The sequence below is a fragment of the Sinocyclocheilus grahami genome, unplaced genomic scaffold, assembly GCF_001515645.1.
Source record: "Sinocyclocheilus grahami isolate Dianchi unplaced genomic scaffold, SAMN03320097.WGS_v1.1 scaffold55.1, whole genome shotgun sequence".
Classification (NCBI taxonomy): domain Eukaryota; kingdom Metazoa; phylum Chordata; class Actinopteri; order Cypriniformes; family Cyprinidae; genus Sinocyclocheilus; species Sinocyclocheilus grahami.
The window spans coordinates 3,435,037-3,454,259 of record NW_015505234.1 but is presented as its reverse complement, the minus strand read 5'-3'; the positions used below and the strand labels follow the sequence as shown (position 1 = coordinate 3,454,259).

At 35.5% G+C, this 19,223-nt stretch overlaps 3 protein-coding genes across 5 annotated transcripts in view; 1 reads left to right on the top strand and 2 right to left on the bottom strand.

Annotated features, from left to right (window-relative positions):
- The first annotated feature begins 5,249 nt into the window (after positions 1–5,249).
- Positions 5,250–6,993, top strand: LOC107583803 (apoptosis facilitator Bcl-2-like protein 14). Its single transcript, XM_016270135.1, has 6 exons — positions 5,250–5,325; positions 5,659–5,789; positions 5,887–6,015; positions 6,106–6,185; positions 6,479–6,742; positions 6,886–6,993. Exons 2-6 carry the CDS (start codon positions 5,681–5,683, stop codon positions 6,925–6,927), a joined length of 624 nt encoding a protein of 207 aa, XP_016125621.1. The 5' UTR covers positions 5,250–5,325; positions 5,659–5,680; the 3' UTR covers positions 6,928–6,993.
- A 21-nt stretch (positions 6,994–7,014) lies between these two features.
- LOC107583800 (tryptophan 5-hydroxylase 2-like) lies at positions 7,015–12,445 on the bottom strand. 3 transcript variants are annotated; one of them, XM_016270128.1, is made up of 12 exons: positions 12,379–12,445; positions 10,929–12,297; positions 10,328–10,471; positions 10,015–10,198; positions 9,782–9,921; positions 9,547–9,614; positions 9,157–9,353; positions 8,896–9,031; positions 8,679–8,805; positions 8,243–8,338; positions 8,020–8,153; positions 7,015–7,914 (listed from the first exon to the last, which is right to left on the bottom strand). In XM_016270128.1, the coding sequence occupies exons 2-12, from the start codon at positions 11,163–11,165 to the stop codon at positions 7,740–7,742; spliced, it is 1,638 nt and encodes a 545-aa protein (XP_016125614.1). In that variant the 5' UTR covers positions 11,166–12,297; positions 12,379–12,445; the 3' UTR covers positions 7,015–7,739. The 3 variants fall into 3 exon arrangements, with proteins under 3 accessions (XP_016125614.1, XP_016125616.1, XP_016125615.1); XM_016270130.1 differs by having other exon boundaries at positions 10,929–11,548; positions 12,379–12,443; XM_016270129.1 differs by lacking the exon at positions 12,379–12,445 and having other exon boundaries at positions 10,929–11,591; positions 12,256–12,348.
- The window catches only part of LOC107583883 (TBC1 domain family member 15-like), a 10,156-nt gene continuing 3,348 nt past the window's right edge, over positions 12,416–19,223 (bottom strand). The window contains exons 3-12 of the mRNA XM_016270235.1: positions 17,712–17,783; positions 17,390–17,531; positions 16,967–17,171; positions 16,845–16,900; positions 14,533–14,633; positions 14,343–14,442; positions 14,127–14,224; positions 13,772–13,888; positions 13,106–13,192; positions 12,416–12,982 (exon numbers count right to left, since the gene is read on the bottom strand). Coding sequence (XP_016125721.1) covers positions 12,776–12,982; positions 13,106–13,192; positions 13,772–13,888; positions 14,127–14,224; positions 14,343–14,442; positions 14,533–14,633; positions 16,845–16,900; positions 16,967–17,171; positions 17,390–17,531; positions 17,712–17,783 — 1,185 coding nt within the window. The 3' untranslated portion in view covers positions 12,416–12,775. The remainder of the gene's footprint in view (positions 12,983–13,105; positions 13,193–13,771; positions 13,889–14,126; positions 14,225–14,342; positions 14,443–14,532; positions 14,634–16,844; positions 16,901–16,966; positions 17,172–17,389; positions 17,532–17,711; positions 17,784–19,223) is intronic.

Sequence of the window (19,223 nt, the reverse complement as noted above, 5' to 3'; positions counted from 1 at the left end):
TAAATAGAAGATGTAAGAACATAAAATTGAACGATAAACCAAAATCTTTTTGTTTTGCACATTTTAGAAATTTTCTTTGAGGTGGTCAACTTCCTCTCATTTTCATTATATTATATTCATAATGTGTTGTAAAAACAGCGATATATATATACTCTTGGTTAGAATGAGCCAATTGTAACCTAACTGTAAAATTTGCACTTTAATGCACTGATTCATTTGTAATAAATTGTTGTCAATCTATTTTTCTTGAGCCCTTAAATGAGTCTGGATGCCCTTGCTGATTTGAGTAAAATTTGCTACATGGGTTTTTTCGAAACCAGAACAAATGTGGTTAAAAAAAAAAGAAAAGAAAAGAAAATCTCCCTCATTTTCATTGGGTGGTGGACACCATTCGTTCAATGAACCAACACAGAAATTCAAATCATTTGACTTAATTTACATGAACACAACAGAACAAGGACAGATATATTTAAGATCTGTCAAAAAGAGAACAGAAAAAGGACAGCGAACAATAAAATTGATCTCATAGCAAGAAAAGGTCAGTTTTTATGTCTCAGCATTTTCAGTAACACTTGCACAACTTATTTTATTTGCTTATTTTATTCACATCATACTTTAGATATTTTTTAAATTATTTAAACATTTAAAAATATAATTATTATTTGTGTGTGTGTCTGTATACACTATATACATTCAACAATTTAGGGTCAGTAGATTTTTTTATGAAATATACTTCAATATATATATATACACACACACACACAAACACAGTATATATTCTTATTCAGCAAGGATGCAATAAATTGACCAAAAGTGATCAAAAGTACAGACATTTATAATGTTACAAAATATTTCTATTTCAAATAAATACTGTTCTTTTGATCTTTCTATTTATCAAATAATCTTGAAATTGATTCTATAAAAAAATAATTAAACAGCAAATGTTTTCAAATCAATAATTATAATGTTTTTTGGGCATCAAAATAGCATATTAATCATTTCTGAAGGATCATGTGACACTTAAGACTGGAATAATGGCTGTTCCTCTCACAGGTATAAAAATGTATTTTTAGATATGTTAAAATAGGGGGGAAAAGTTATTTTAAATTTTAATAATACTTCAAAGAATAAGTTTTTACTTTCTAAATGCATGCATAAGCATCTACCTATTTGTATGTGTACATAAATAGATTTGAGAGTTTGAATGCTTTTTGATTTGCCATGTTTTTGTACTACCGGCAATGTTCTTTATTGTTTACAGTGCTCAGTCAAAATGGCAAACAGGACATCAAATGTAACCTATACACAAACAATCTACAGTAATACCAGCAGCTATACAAGCGATGCAAGTGATTTTCATCAGTTGTTTCTTACCATTGTGGATAAGTGCAATGATAAACATTATGCCTATGTTCGTCTACCACTAGAAATTTTAACTTTTGTGGTGGGCATCCCAACTAATGTGGCTCTGTTATGGCTGCTAGTGAGGGGCAAGAAAGCTCTATCACCCTCTGAAGTTTTGGGGCTCAATCTTGCCGTACTGAATGTCATCTTCTGTATCAGTCTTCCTCTTGATATATACATTTCTGTGAGTGAACGCTCTGGACAGCTCCTGGCAGTTTCAGAGGCCATTTCTATCCTCAACCTGATCGGCTGTCCTCTTCTCTTGACTAGTATGTGTGTGGAGCGCTACCTGGCTGCAGCACATGCAGTCTGCTACATGAAACTAGGGAATAAATGGGAGTATCGTGTTGTCTGCTCGGCTCTAATCTGGATCGTCACTTTAGGCGTTGCGGTGATTACCTACCAACAAAGGCTTCCTAAAATAGCTATGTACTTGTCAATCACCCTTGATGTTTTCTTACTGATAATGCTGGCATGCCTTACAGGCATTGTGCATGTACTCTGCAAAAAAGGTCCGGGTGAAGGGCAAACTGGTGGAAGAGGTGGGTCATACATAAAAAACAGAGCACTAAAGAACGCCTTGCTGATTCTAATCCCTTCAGCTGTAATCTATGGACCTCTCCTGGCTATCGCTCCTTTCATGTTCACACTTAAGAATGGGGATGAAGAAATTAGTCACACAAGCTGTTTAATCCTGAATCTGATGCACACCTTTCCCAGTCTTGGGACCTGTATCGGGCCTGTGTTTTACATGTCCCGCGCAAAACAACTAGCCTGCTGGAAAAAGAATGCTGAAAAAAACAAACAATGACTCAAGAGCTACAGGATACAAAGTGAAGTTTCCATTAAAAAGACTTCTGTTAGATTAGTACATTGAAAATTATTTATAATATTGTTTTGACTGATATTGGCATTTACCTGTTTTAAAGAAATATTATTTTCTTGCTTTCAATGTTGGGGAAAGTTAAAGTAATTCATTACAATATTGCATTATTTCATAAATAAGTAACTAATTGCATTACTTAGTTACTTTTTATTGAAAGTAATGTATTCTGTTACTTTTTGCCACCTGGGCTGAACTTGCTTATTTGTTTTGTAATAACAATAAAAATCCAAAAGTTATATTTTTAGCCCTTTCACTCGAAAAAGTGAAATTAGGAAGCCTCAGGCTGAAGGAAATGACTTTACCAGAGCACCTCACTCACAGTTTCTCTCAACACAGGGACAGGAGAGATGTCAATGAATAAATGGGAAAACAAAGTAACTTGCGTTACTTACTAGAAAAAATAACTCATATATGTCATTGTAAATTTCAAAGTAATGCGCCACTTTACAAGTTACTTGAGAAAAGTAATCTGATTATGTAACTCACGTTACTTGTAATGCGTTGCCCTCAACACTGCTTGCTTTTAAGTTAATGCATATATGCCTGAATATAAAGATGTTTGAATGCTATGTGATTGGAAGGTAATGAAATACTTAAAATGACATTGACATAGAACAGAGTAGACAAATGTACTTGACTTCCTTTTGTTTATAATGTAGAACAGGATGAAATGAGCCAAAGATCTGAAAAGTAATTTTATGAATTACTTCACGGGGTGAAGAGAAGGTGTTAAAACCACAAGCGGAGGTAAGACTGATTAAGACTATAATGAAGAAGTGGAAAAGTGTGAGAAGAAGACAACAGCGCAGGCGATGGCGGAAGGAATTAGACATGATTTACAGAGACAGATACTTTTACAACAGGAAGACTGGTTCATACAGGACATAGAGGAGTTGATGAATGAGATAGAAGTGGAATTCCCCAAAAAGAAGTATAATAAGACTAAGGAGTAAAGCACTGTTTAGATGCTCCTTGCTTTAAGTGTGAAGGAAACCAGAAACCCTGTCGAGGAACTCGAGGAACTTAATAGCATCACCAATATAGCTGTTTAGAGTTTGATTATAGAGCTCTTAGTTTAACTGAAGTTTTTTTTTCTCATTAACTGCTTTATACTGTAACCAATAAAATAAGAGTTTTATATGATTGCCTTCTGTGAGACTACTTATAACTACAAGTCTGAAAAAATAAGCACAAATGTCATTCCTAAAGAGCTTCAACCTGCGGGCAGTGAGTACTTTATGGTTTAGACTAGATTGCACTATCCTTGCCCTTCCTTTATAATCATCGGGTTAAAGGTGTAAGATAAAAAGACACACCAAGACAACCATATTAATAACTACATTCTTTAAATTACATTTTAAATACTGTCTGTTGCCTGTGGATTTAAATGTGTACCTTTATAAACACTGTAAAATTAATTTAGTAACTAAAATGCAGATTATTATTACCTGGTTCTTACTGTACTTTTGGATTTGCAGACAAAATCTCAAAGAAATATTTGTAATCATAGTTTATAATTTGAGTTAGTAGTTTGTTAGTAGATGCTAGCCTTTATAATAATAGGCATACAAAAATGTACATTTATAAAAAATTAAAACAATGTTTGTATAAAATTTTGTAATAGAAAATCCCTTGTAATGTTTTTGTTGTTGTTTATTATACATTACACATGCACACACACACACACACACACACACACACACACACATCACCCTGAACTAAATTAATACTGTAGGCCTATATCATATTTAAACTGATAACTTGTTTCACTTCTGTTTCAGTTTTTTTTATAACCATTTCTTACTATGTGACAGTAAGTTGTTGTTATTTTAGCATGCGTGTTTGCCTCATTTATGTTATTTTTTTAGGATTACTGATGAACTAATGTACTTTGATTTGTGTTAGTTATCTATTTTATATATACTGTTTTTTAGTTACAGTTGTAGTAATGTCATTTTATTAGTTTTTTATTATGTCTATATAGGTTTTTTATTAAGTTTTAGTTTTATTTAATTTGAGTTATTACAGTACTTCAACATACAAAATGGAAATGAAATCATATATATATATATATTGAATGTATTTATATATATGTACATGTATATGTGTGTGGCTGTTCATACACATATGTAGTTGTTTTTTGGTGTTTGGCTTAGTGTTATGTTAGAATCATTATTATACTCATACCTTTTGTTCTTTTAATATTTTGAATTGTTTTTAGCTTTATTTTTTTTTGTTTTCATTTCAATGTTTAGTTTTGAAATGTTGTTGTATGCGTTTGTCATTTTTATTTAATTTCTTTTATTTTCTTAAATGTGTGTGTGTATATATATAGTATTTATAGAGTTTTAGCTTTTAGTTTTAATTACTTTTTCTCATTTGTAAGTCGTTTTGGATAAAAGCGTCTGCTAAATGACTAAAAGTAAAAGTAAAGTGATAAACTTTGGCTAGAGACGTCATAATCATCTAGCTATTATGAACATGCATATTAACATAAATAACAAAAGAAATTTCTGAAGAAATTAGAAAATCATCCAATACTATTTGTAATAATATTTCTTTAAAATGCTCTAAAATGATTTGATTATTTTATACGTTATTAGCCAAAGCCTACTTAAATTTTTTTTAATGGTTGTAAATTGGTAAAAACATAAAAAGGCTAAATAAAAGGTTAAATAAAAAGATGAAAATGTTTACAAATATTAACAAATTCTACAGCTTTTAATAGATGTAGTAGATTAATTCAATAATAGGCTATAAGTCATGTCAAAGGTGAAAAAACGAATAAAATATTTTTAAAACACAATTGAAAGCTGTGCGTGATGTGATCGCTGATAAATGAACAGAAACCACTGATCTATAATAGAGGACATTATATGGATCAGTGACAGAAACCAAAACAATGTGAATGATGACTCGAAAAGAAAACGAAAGCAACAGTCACAGCTGTACGTGCAAAACGTCCGTGCACGTAATACGTCGCAAGTACTGACGTACAGTAACTTACGTCTCCAACTCTCAGGAAAACTTTCCTGGTAAGTTTTGTTGTATATGTTCTGTTTAGAAAATAGGAGACCGCATTGCTTTTACATTTATTCAGTAGATTTTATGTGGTCCGATTAAAGAATTACAACAATGAAATGTGCGTTTTGCACTGACATTTGCGGTCAGTGGAACTAGATATGATCTGTGGCGTCGTGTAAAGTTTAAACTGTAACTTCAGCTTTACAAACTGAAACAGCGCAGTTAAAGTCTTTTTAGATATGAAATGTTAATAAGTTCACATTTATCGTTTTGATTTGATTACATTTTTACGGATATAACATGTAGCATAACAAGTAAACTGTCCCGTGTCTTTATCTAATCAGCAGAAATCAGTGGGTGTTTCACATGATGGAAGACGATTCACCTTTAATCACTTGTAGTGATGAATATCGACTTCTGGAAACATACTGCCAGAAGAGGAGGACGCCCCGCGCCAGATCGGTCCAAAGTGCCTGTATGTACAGACTGGATACTGTATTTGAGATCTGTGACTCTTTCTGAGATGATTATAACATTTATTCTCATTTTAATGTAATGTCTGCTGAAAACAGGTGATGAGCAATTTGGTGATGTGGCTGAAAAACTCACCCAGATTGTAGACAATGGACTCCTTGATGAAGAACTACTCCAGACTGCAGACAAAAGACTTATTGTTGACGAAGGACTAGAGTCAGATGGTGGTACTGTTATACACAATCAGTCATCGAAATATCATCTTGTATAACACTATGGATTATCCAGATTTGAATTGTGCTCTGTCCTTTTTATAGGTGTTAAAGATGTTGACCAAGATGTTATAGACAAGCTTGTTGACTTACTGAAGAAATCAGGGGACAACTTAAATGAAAGGGTAAACATCATGATCTCTGTACAGTCTGTAGTCTGACTAACTGGTTAGTTTTGGTTTAGTGAAGAGTTTGAGATAATCCACTGGATTAAATTCATACATTTGGAAATTGGAACTTGATGGATACAAACCAAATGTAAGACTTCAGTTAAAAACTCTAAAACAAATATTATGAAAATCAATTATAAAATATTAGAATTCTCATTAAAGAGTCACGATCAAAGCTGTTAAATAGCTGTTCAGTGTGCTGTCCGAAAACCTTTTCTTGCTCTTAAATGTCCCCTCTGCCTTCTCAGATTCAGAGCAACCGTGAGCTTTTAGGATACCTGCAGCGTACGTTCTCTTACGACTTGTTTAAAAAACTGACCGAAGCCTTCATCACGAGTGTGGTGCCAGAATATCTGCAGAGCAGAAGGAAACGTGAGCAGATCGCCCTGGCCTTTGAGGTCACCAGCAGACTCAAAGCCCTGGACCTACACCCCATGAACAGGGCCATGGGATACGGAGCTCAGTACCTGCAGGAGTATTTCGCTCCCTGGGTTAAACAGCACGGTGGTTGGGTGAGAGTTTACGCACCAGTTGATTTTAGTTTTAAAAAAGTTTCAAATAAATCATTTTACTAGAAATGAATGAAGTTTACTCAATACAATAATTACAATAATGCTTAATACACAACTTATATGTCATCTCTGACTCACTATAGGAGAAAGCCTTTGACGAGGACGATGATGAAGAAGTTCATTGACAAGATACACTGTGAAATGGATGGTTATTAGTAGTCAATGTGATATACAGTATATTGATGGAATATATTGATATTAGCTATTATAATAGATTTCAAAAAATCTATAAAATATATATTTTATAAATCTATAGATACCTTTTTTACTTTTATTACGCTGGTTATATTTAAGTGTATATATTCACAGTATTAAATATGTACTTGTTTATATATACATTTAATGTAAAATAAAATAAAATGTAGTGTTATGAATGAAATGTGCCCTTAACTCATTGCTGCGCACTTTTAAAAAGCAGATCAAAATATAATGCTAAAATATAATGCTTTATTGACTGAGATGTTGGCTTTTCAACAACAAATAAAGCAAGCACCACATACATACGTTTAGAATGCCACTGGAATCAGGATAGTGCTTAATAGGTTTTTTTAATTCTTTTTTAAAATCATTATTAATGTACCAACTGCCTTCACTTGCTATGAGGTTGAAATAAAACACATACATTTTGTAACTCTGTTTTAAGCAGAACATTCGGCACAAAGAGGCAAAGACTAGATAAATATTAAATCCTTTCTTTTCATTTAGTGTCTTAATACATTGAAATGTTGACTGGGTTTGAATGCCGTATGACTATGGTTGCAATATTTCACACCTTCATTTATGTGGCATACATCTTCATAACAAGGCAAGACTAATAAATGTTTAGCCCAGATAATCAACATCACTGCAGATGTTAAAGTATTAATGGAATTGGAATTTAATAATGTAAAACAGTTGCAGATTTATTCTACAATAAAGCACTGATGACTTTGATTAGCTAGATACCGAGGTACGTGTTCATTTTTCCCAGGGCATCGCAGACAGTGGTTAGGTCGCTGCGTAGATCTTGAACCACGTTCTCAATGCTCCTGGTGTCCTTCAGTAAATCAATGCTCTGGGTGTACGGGTTGTAGTAGACAGAAAAAGGCCTCTTTATTGTTTTAGCAAATTCCCTGTTTAGAAGGAACAACGTTAATTTACATTATTAAGTCCAAATGTGTCTCTTTTACACAGTTGTGGATGATTGTCCATTTTCACATTTGACTGGATATATTTACCTCATTTTCTCTTTTGCCTCTTCAAAACTCTCGGAGACAAAATAGACATCTTGAAACGTTGTAATGAGGCACTCCTGGTAGCATGTGGTTTTGGGATCAAACATCTTCACTGTTGCCTTGTCAGATAACGCATGCTGCATAATCAAAGATTATTCATTCACTTATAAACTATAAAATCTTAATGCTTGAGGTGCTTAAATATAGTTAACAAAGGGCTTCATACTCTCAACTCTCCAATAGAAGACAGTAGACCTGCTCCATAGGCTCTCAACTGACCGTCTTGTTTGCACAGTCCAAATTCAATTGTGAAGAAATAGCACTAGAAAAAAAAACAGCAGTTCATTGCATAATAAACATGTTGCATATATTGCAAAGGTTTAGAAGCAAGATTATCTACAACACGTTCCTTCAGGCCTTTATGAGATATACCCACTCATACTGAAACCACCAAAAACCTTATACCCAGAGCTGATTGTCTCACTAAAGTCCGAGATACAGAGCCGGTGATCTGATTTCAATGCAAATGCATGTGACTCAACACCATAGATCAAACTTCATGCCATGAAAAACTTCAGTGACCTTTTTATTTCGGTGTCATGTTAGGAACCTGGCAGTTCGAGATGACATTTAAGAATTCAATAAGCTGCTGTCACACTTACTGTTGCCAGCTTCTGCACATCCTGGTCTGAAGCGCCTAGAGATGCAAGGCCAATCTCTTGAGAAAACTGAGCAAACTTGGGATCTGCCAGGAGCGCCACATGACCCAGCAGTTCATGGCAGGTGTCCCTGAGGACATGAAAACAGTTTCCAGGTTAGAGGTGATGAAGAAAAATGACATTTTCTACCAAATATTTATTGGTGGGGGTTTATACTCACGGTTCTGGTGTGTAGAGTGGATCAGTGCTGTGACGTATATACTGAGTGCAATTAAACACTCGATAAGCCAGACCGGCCAGGAAGTCTCGTGGTGACAGATATCCAGCCACAGGTCGTACGGTAAAACCTGACCTCTCTGCAAGGTTCACAATCAAAACCTCCAGATTAAATAGTGTAGACTTTTTAACTGAATGAATCCAATTAATAATGCAAGTAGAAAGTAGTTGCATGGCTGTGACTTGACGTGACAACATTTTTTACCACGTAAGAATCGAGACACATCTTCCAGCTGTGGGATGTTGTCCTCCCTGTATCCACAATGCTTTGTGAGAAGAGGGAGGTTTTTTAAGTGCTCGCGGCAGGCGTGAGTTGGATAGAGTTTTGTAAGTTCTCTGAAAATTACTCCCCATGTCTTCACTTCTTCTGGTGTGTACTCGATCCGTGGGATGGGCTGCCCACTGAAAAGATTTTAAAAAAAGATGTTCTGATTCATATTACTTGAAACTTGAATTTCATATAATTTCCATTTATGGAACTGTATTATGCTTCAGCTTTTAATTATTGTAGCATTTTTAACTAGTTAACAATTGAGCTACAAGAACCCAAAAACAATTATACAAGAATATAAACTATATTATAATCCATACTAACAATTTGTAGTTCATTGCAACTTCCACAAAGTACTTCCTTCTCTCCCGATACACTTTGTCTTTAAAGCCCTGCAACAAAGAACAAAGGATCACTTTACAATAAGGTTTAATTTTTAACCTTAGATAATGCACTGGTATCATGAACAATTTTTACAGAATCCATTAAGCTAGATTAAAGTAAGTTTATAAATACACTATTAGTCACTGGTAACTGGTTACTAAACAGATTTACGTACTGGATGGTCAGCATCCAGTTCTGAGCCATACATTAGCACTCTATGAGAGCATTGGTCCAGCTCTGAGATCTTTTGGGGAAACCATGGTATTCCTTTCCCATCTGGCAACCCACCCAAAACACACACACAGTCCAAACAGTCTGGAATAAATAGTCAGGTGAATCAGTAACATTGTCACAAAGCTGGAACATAATTACAGTGACTATGCTTCTGCTCACTGAGTTCAGGCTTACCGGTCTCTGCAGACCACACTTGTTGAGGTGTGTTATATGAGACAATGTTGACGTGGTCTTTCAGGTGCTGCACCAACTCACTGAACTCTTTCTTTGTGCAGTTGCACTCTGCATAAATCTCCACCTCATTGGTGACTCTCTTGGATCTCCGAGACTCAATGTGGGACAAATTCACATGCTTCTCCTTTAAACAAACAACGGCAGGATGTCACTTTGGTTTCAATCAGAAGTCTATTAAAATTATTATACATTAGATATACTTATTAAAGTGTGCTATTAATCTACCCCACCAAAAGATGACGTGTTCACTAACCTGAAAGAATCTCAGCGCTTTCACCAGACAGCCCACTTCATTCTTCAGAGAGAAAATCACTGCTAATTTCCCAAGGTCATGGGTGGATTTTGGTTCTTCTTTATCAGGTCTTTCATCTATCCGATTAAAGGATGTCCTGCGGAGCTGTGCGGAGGTGTTACTTAGTGAATGTAAAACTCTTTGGATGCAGAAATTGGTTAAGATAAAAGCGTATTTATTCTAAACGTTAAGCACACAAGGGTAGTAATTTATAACCTCAAAAAGGAGAATTTACACTTTGACCTTAACTGCCTTTGACCGACTTCTGTTTTTTTTTTATTACATCACTGTGCCCAGTTCCAGCTGGCCTGGCTTTCAGTCAGTAAACTAGTGAATTTTGTAATAAAACATTTCATTAGATTTGCATCTGCATCCAGAATCACCCATGGCCATTAATTAAGTTTTCCAATGTAAACCAATGGCTTATGCAAGTAACTGGCTTTAAAAAAAAGCACAAAAAAATACAATAATTTAATATATTCCAAAAATTTTAACAAATATTATTTGACTATATGGAATGTGGTGCCCAAAAGAGGGGCCATCAAAACGGTTCAGTACTCACCATGGAGGCTGCAAGGTGTTGTTGATCATACATTGCTGAATCCAAAGATAGACCTCGTCGAGCCCAGTATTTGCTGGAGAACATCATCATAGCGGGCTGCATCTTAGGAATTGCTTCTTGACCCCTTTTCCTAAGAAGCCCAACTGGTGATTTAGGGGCTGTCTGTGGCCCCTTCGGGTTAGGTTGTAGTTCAGAGGACATAGTTGCTGTCTCTTGAGATGTCTTCTTTCCCTGCATTTCATATGGCAAAGGTACTATTGTCTCAGACGATATCCCCTTAAGCTGCCCCTTCAGAGATCACTGGGAGCTCTTTGCATGTGCCACAGTACCTGACACTTCTCCCCCGGCAGTATCAGAGCTGGGATTATATACTGTGACGAATGACGTTGAAGGGCCACTGTCTCACGGGGTAGGCAATCGCTCATATTAGCTTTTGAGGGGATGGCTGTTCCATTAGGGAATGTCGAAACGTCCAAGCCGTGACTGAAGTTGATAAGCTCATCTCACCTTCTAGTAGAAATGAATCTGGAGCAAAATAATCCAGATTTCAGGATTTCCGTAAATGGTGCTTCAATTTCCAGCTGGACAGTGAAGGGGGGGTTGATAACCGCAAACAGCACCTATAATTTTTTGTAAGATATAAAGGCCTTTGAATAGTTTATCCTTCAGAGCCAGGATTTAGAAACATGTTCAATATAGAAAGCAAGAAAAAGGTAGTGAGATTAGAGCAATAATTTTCATAAAATATGATAAAATATGAAAACCTAAATGTCAACATTATTATTTAAACATCACTGTAAGTAAAATGCATTGAGAGCAATTGTGGAAACTGCCTTTTGACCACCTTTGAGGACAGATGCATATTGTTTATGGGTTTTGGTGAATGAGCGCATGCTTGTCAGTGCACAAAATGCTGCCATTTCTTTAATGAAAGGGAGCTAGAAAAGAGATAACATTACAGCAGTGAGCAGTGAGCTATCAGCTTCCTCTGAGGCAATTTCCTGTGGAACAGGAAATGAAAGAGATTGAACTTGATTCGCAGTGTCTTTGTTGTGACCTGTGGTTACGAGTGGATAAAAGACACTTCATCCTCAATCAGTATTTTCACCGTCTCTCCATCTCATCTGCAAATGTCACAGCGGGCCTACTGAACGAAGACTGCAGACTCAAACCACATTTACATGCCAGTTGGAACTGGTGACTTTAGTTTATATGGCCAAGCAAATGTTCTCCTTCACTCTCAAGACAGTTATATTGTTTTGTTTTTGTGGGTGTTTTTTAAAAATTTTTTATCTAAGGTGACCAACTAATTACAAAGTACACTTACCTAATTAATGTAATAATATGGGATACAAAATGGCTCATTTCACTAGACAAACACAGAAAGTGTAATGAACGCAAGATACATTTACGGTTCTCTTAAAAAGAGAAAAAAATAAAAGCAACTTACCAGTCTTAAATGGTGTTCTGAAATATAACTCATGAACTAATGGAAGGAAGACAGATTTTAATTTGAATCTGAATTATTTAGGAAAAGAGCAAACTGATAACAAAAAAAAAAAATGATATTCAACAATGAATACCCCACCTCTGAAACATTATGAAAACTCTTTCAATACAGTGAGAAGGAATGATTATTTCAATGAAAGACAATATGGTACAAGATTTTACAAAAATAATGCTTTAGGGATCCCTTTGAATCCTTGTTTTACATTCATATATTTTCTCTGGGATATTTTACAATGTGGCATTTGGTAGCAAATATCTACATGACACCCAATACTGTTCATCTTGCTGGAATACAGGGAACTATAAAATCTGTACTATACACCTTGTAGTGCTATACACTAGGAAATGAAGGCTACTTTGCAGCCATTGTGTGTTGATTCTTTTAAGTGGCTGTGGCCGTTGGAGATGACGTGGTCTTGTCTGTGTGTGGATCTTGGTGAGGTCTGAGGTGACTCAAGTATTCCATATTCACTGGTTTCTAATGCTGCAGAGGGTTCAGTGACTGTGTTGAGACCCAGAATCTCACTCACTGAATGGGGCAAGTCCTTAGAGGATATCGGAAGAGATTCAAAACTTGTATTAATGGGATGAAATAATCACTTATTACTGAGAAAAACGTGTTATAGAGATCACATACCCCAATATATGCAATCATGCTTAGGACATACCTTACAATTCTTTATCTGCATGCAGATAGCTTCAGATTTGCTAAGGATTTCTTCGATGTCCAGTTTCATGGAGAGTTCATTTATATGCTGTGAAGAAAACATAATAGGTGAACACAAGCTGATTTATGTATGTTATAAAATGTAGATACACACATTACCATTCAAACATTTGGGGTCTGTATGGTTTTGTTAATGTTTTCATAGAAGTCTCTATTGCTCATCAAGGATGCATTTATTTGATCAAAAATACAGTAAAAACTGTAGTAATATGAAATATTATTACATTATGAAATAACTGTTTTCTATTTGAATATATTTTAAAATGTAGTTTATTAGTAGTTGATGGCAAAGCTTCATTTTCAGCAGTCATTACTCCTTTAGAAATCATTCTAATAAGCTGATTTGGTGATTAAGAAACATTTATGTATGTTGTGCTATGTAGCAGTATTTGTTGGAAACCGTAATAATGTTCTTTTCAGGATTTTTTGATGAATAGAAAGTTTAAAAGAACAGAATTTATTTGAAATATTTTTTTTTATAACACTATAAAAGTTATTTACTGTTAATGCATCCTTGCTAAATAAAAGTATTAATTCAAAATGTAAAACTTTTAATTAAAAGAAAAAAACTTTGAATGGTATTGTATGATATAAAGTTAATGCTAACCTTCAGGATTTCATTGAATCCATATTTTCTGTCCATAATTTTTTGTTTTTCTGAGTCTAAAATGGCACAGCACACCAGAAGGTGAAAGTTTTGGCAAGGTAGTCTGGTCCACATGATCTGAAGGAGAAAATAGTTGCATAAAATAACATATGACATCAAATGCCAATATAACACTTAATCAAGTATAATCCAAATTATCACAGACAATGGCTACAGTGTACTGAGAAATGTGTTTGAGATGGCCAATATAAAAAAAAAAAAAAGATTATTAATCTTTTTAATATTATTACATTTAAAGATTATTTAAATATTATTAATAACTAATTTAATTAATATTAAATTAGTTATTACACACCTCCCAAAGGCGCAGGACATCCTGAAAATGCAGCTCTCTCTTGAATCGGATCAATAACCAGCGAAAACAGAAATATAAGTACCCAGAATCCTGCGCCTCTGTAAAACCACATAAACACAGAAATGTACACAATGGCTACTTATGGTCACAGAATCCTGTGAAATCAACATTAAGGAAAAAGACTATTTCCAATAAGTCTTCCTTGGGGTATCTTACCTAGGTAGTTCCAGAAGGCCAGGTCTAGCAGCCGAAGCAAAGTGCTGAGTTGGATTAGTTGGGTCTTCATCCCCTGCATCTGCTCTTCAAAGTTTTCATGCTGTAACAAACATGAGTTTTACAGCTTCTCATGCACAGCAAACCCAAGAGTGCTAAAGAGAGACGTTCTGTAATGAACACACTGCATTACCATTTCATCCATGAAGGAAACAAAGCACCAGAAGGCATCCACTTCATTCTCCATCACAAAGAGGATGGGAGAGAGCAGATCACTCATGCCCTGCACATACCCTGCACAGGAACAGGAAACTAGGGGTCAGGGGTCACTTTTAAGATAAAAACAAGACGAATGAAATAATTAAGCCATGTTCATTCTGAGGAAGACGTCTGACAGTACACATGAATTTGCAAAAGCTAATATACTTATTAATGCTTCCAGAAACAAAAATACACACTTTTCCATGCCTTTTTTTTTTAGTATTCATAGTGTGAATAATACATTCACACTGAAAATTCCAAAAAAGAAAAAGTGCAAAAATACTCAGATGAACCCAGAAGTGTTGAATGTTGGCCACTTCGTGCACTCAACTGTTGTAGCTTTCCTTACGTATAGTGGAAGGGGAGAGAAGCGTATAATCTACTAACAACACTGGATTGATGGATTAACATATTAATACATGACATTTTTTGGTGTTTAAATAAATGGTAGTAAACTGACTACCGCAAACCTTAGTAAATCCCCTTGTATGACTCATTTAAATACTCTCCTCTAGGGATGTAACGATTCACTCAACTCACGATTCGATTCACGATTTTGATTTCACAATTTGATTTACTCACGTTTTTTTTTTTTACAAAATGAGACTGAAGACGAAGTAAATGAAAAGGTGTCGTTTTATTAGGCTATTGCTGCACATTTTTCTGTGAAATTGAAATATAACAAAACTAAATTTAAATTTTAAAACAAACCCCAAATCAAACAAGTAAGTTACACAAATAAAATAAATCTTAAAACTAAAAGATAAAAAGATAAAAACAAGACGAATTAAATAATTAAGCCATATTCATTCTGAGGAAGACGTCTGACAGTACACATGAATTTGCAAAAGCTAATATACTTATTAATGCTTCCAGAAACAAAAATGCACACTTTTCCATGCCTTTTTTTTTAGTATTCATAGTGTGAATAATACATTCACACTGAAAATTCCAAAAAAGAAAAAGTGCAAAAATACTCAGATGAACCCAGAAGTGTTGAATGTTGGCCACTTCGTGCACTCAACTGTTGTAGCTTTCCTTACGTATAGTGGAAGGGGAGAGAAGCGTATAATCTACTAACAACACTGGGTTGATGGATTAACATATTAATACATGAAATTTTTTGGTGTTTAAATAAATGGTAGTAAACTGACTACCGCAAACCTTAGTAAATCCCCTTGTATGACTCATTTAAATACTCTCCTCTAGGGATGTAACGATTCACTCAACTCACGATTCGATTCACGATTTTGATTTCACAATTTGATTTACTCACGTTTTTTTTTTTTACAAAATGAGACTGAAGACGAAGTAAATGAAAAGGTGTCGTTTTATTAGGCTATTGCTGCACATTTTTCTGTGAAATTGAAATATAACAAAACTAAATTTAAATTTTAAAACAAACCCCAAATCAAACAAGTAAGTTACACAAATAAAATAAATCTCTTAATATGAACAAACTAAGGCTTTGTCTGTGCTCTTTCCATTTAAAATTAGAGGCAACCACTGGATTTTAATCATGATCCAAACAAAGATGCAGCATACATGCAGCATGAGTAGTTTTTAATCGAAATTTGAAGCAAAAACAGAATGGCTTGACTTTAGTTTTGTGAAACTATACAACATAAAACATATGTGAACGAAACAGCAGATGAGCTTAATGAGACGCAGATTCACTCTCTGACAGCAAGAGGCGCTTATGAACAGCAATGATACAGCGATTCCTGGGTTACCGCTGTAAACAAAGCAGAGCTGTGCTTATGAATGCTACTTTAATATGCATTGTTCAGAGGTTGTTCTAAACATTGTTCATTGTTCTAAAGATAGTCAGTTCCCCTCAGAGATACATTCATATAAACTCCTACTCCAATTGTATCGCGATTTGTTTGGCATCTCAACCGACTTGAATCGTCACATATTTGAATCGATTTTCGACCGGCTCGCAGTTAATCGTTACATCCCTACTCTCCTCCCATAAATAAAAAGGGTATACGTTGGTGTAAGCGGTTAGCAAATCTGGCCCCAAATCTGGGTATTGGGTTTTATTTATTTTTTTATAATTTAACCCAAATTTAAAATGATTTTGTAGATCTTACCCCACAACATGCCCAGAAAACATTAAATAAGAGTGCAGGCTCTATGCAGCACTGCTTATAATGTATTCAAAATCATTTATAAAATGTCTGTAACTCATGACTACACTCTACTGGGCTAATGCTGCAATAAAAAACAGCATTGGCAAACCGTTCACATTCCTCATCAACAGAATGATATTGAAATAGATATTGCACAATATTTGTCTACAGCTGAGCCACAGATTAAGCCTGACCTATTTACACTAAAACAACCCCTGACACTTCACTTACTCATTGATCTGAACTGATTTCCTTAGGCTATCCAGGAATGCTGTGTTCCCTCCCTGGTGGAAATGAATAGCTGGCAGTGCTGTGCCATCCTTCAAGCGGAAAGTGATGTATGACCAGCCCTCACATTTGACTGTGATAGACCTGAGGTCACACACATTAAAAGAGAAGGCCCACTTGTTCCGGTCATTTGCGTGGTTTGATCCACCTGTGACAATATGACAATAAATAATAAGCTAGGTTACTGTTACAGATTTCCATCTTCTGGTGTTGGAAAAACAGGACCAGACACATAATTCACTGACTGATGCATGAGATAACATGCTGACATTTTCTGTTAGGTACTGGGTAAAGTGCATGGTGACAATCATTTTGATTTTTAAATGATTTCAACCACATTTGACTCATAGAAGAGCAATTGTTTACCATCTCCATGTGTGTGGACTTTTCTCCGGAATGAGACAGCATTGATCATGTCCCACTCTGTTTCATAGCTCAGCTGATGGTCAATTGGACGGTGAGGGTTGCCTTCTAAACTCTGAGTCCATTCCACCACTGAGCTGGAGTCCTTCACACAATCAAACAAACCAAAATCAGGATATCCTAATCCAGAACTATTCAGAATTATAAAATACCAGTACAGAGCACAGAAGAACTGCAGGAGTGTTTTGAACTCTCAGTCAACATAAATATGCAAAATCCCACAGATGAAACAGGTTATGCATAATTTATGAATGATCTAACAAACCTTGCAGGCACACAGCATGTTTGAGGGATCTGCATCCTCCAGTGGTTTATATTCCACAAGGGTTTCACCATCCTACAGTTAAAGAAGAAAAAAATAAGATATTGGGAGATACTGACAGATGGCTGTGATTTTACAGATGTTTCAACAGCAAGGTGGGATTTTCTTAAATACATACACTACTGTTTAAAAGTTTTTGGGTAAGAAATTTATGAAAGAAATTCATACTTTTATTCAGCAAGGAAGCATTAAATTGATCAGAAGTGATAGTAAATACATTTATAATGTTACAAAAGATTTCCTTCTTAAAGGCATAGTCCACCCAAAAAAGAAAATTCTGAAAAAGAAGATATTTTGAAGAATGTGGGTAACCAAACAGTTGACAGTAGCCATTGACTTTCATAGTATTATAGCTATTTTTTCCATACTGTGGAAGTCAATGGCTACCGTTAAATGTTCGGTTACCAACATTCTTCAGAATATCTTTGTGCTCAACAGCTGTAAGAAACTCATACAGGTTTGGAACAACTTGAGGGTGAGTAATTAGGGCTGTCGCGATAACCGCAATATCGCAATACCGCGCTATTGACGAGCAAACCACAGAGGAATGCAAGAACCCCAGCAACCGCGATTTTTGCTGTTTTCTTTTTTCGTAAGGTTATGCCCTTCTCGTTTTACACTTCATGCATGTGGACTGAATATTAAACAAGTTAGTAATGATAACAATGTGTAGCATGCTGATTTGTAGAGGCTCTGTAGATTTGCACTTAACAAGCCTAAACAGACAGTGAATGAGAGAGAGATCGACTGAGCGCGTGCGATTACTTGCGTCTGTCCTCAGGCCGAGTCATAAATATTTGTGAAAATAGGTTGTCATGTCCAAGGAAAGCGAAATCTCTGTCTTAGCATCGACGCATAGTCGGTCAGCTGAGCCTTCTAAAGTGGTGCTCACTGACCGTTATTTTTCATTCTCTTCTGTTTACTTCACTTCCTGTTTCAACGCTATTTGGTTTCGGTTTCATTGTCTTCTGAATATGATCTCGTTAGTTATATCGTAATACATACACACACAAATTATATATATATAATTTAGCAGAAAAGCAGAAAAGGAAATAAGCAGAAAAGGAAAAAAGCACCAGGCCCAGATTGTGTTACACCAGTCTGTCTGAAATCCTGTGCTGACCAGCTGGCCCCCATCTTCACACAGATCTTCAACCGATCACTGGAGCTGTGCGAAGTCCCTTCATGCTTCAAACGCTCCACTATCATCCCCATCCCAAAGAAATCCAAAATTACAGGACTAAATGACTACAGGCCTGTGGCTCTAACGTCTGTCGTCATGAAGTCTTTTGAAAAACTGGTGCTGGCCCACCTGAAGGACATTACTGGACCCTTGCTGGATCCTCTTCAGTTTGCCTACAGAGCAAACAGGTCTGTGGACGATGCAGTCAACATGGGACTGCATTATGTTCTGCAACATCTAGACAGACCAGGGACTTACGTGAGGATCCTGTT

Bases quoted from the DNA above. Each gene is read 5' to 3' on its own strand.
- LOC107583803 (XM_016270135.1), top strand. From the start codon at position 5,681: ATGATGGAAGACGATTCACCTTTAATCACTTGTAGTGATGAATATCGA. The intron at 5,790-5,886 runs GTATGTACAGAC...TGCTGAAAACAG, and splicing joins CAGATCGGTCCAAAGTGCCT to GTGATGAGCAATTTGGTGAT. The intron at 6,186-6,478 runs GTAAACATCATG...CTGCCTTCTCAG, and splicing joins GGGACAACTTAAATGAAAGG to ATTCAGAGCAACCGTGAGCT.
- LOC107583800 (XM_016270128.1), bottom strand. From the start codon at position 11,165: ATGCAGGGAAAGAAGACATCTCAAGAGACAGCAACTATGTCCTCTGAA. The intron at 9,922-10,014 runs GTAAGCCTGAAC...TATTTATTCCAG, and splicing joins AGTGTGGTCTGCAGAGACCG to ACTGTTTGGACTGTGTGTGT. The intron at 8,154-8,242 runs GTATGAAGCCCT...TTGATTATGCAG, and splicing joins CTTCTATTGGAGAGTTGAGA to CATGCGTTATCTGACAAGGC.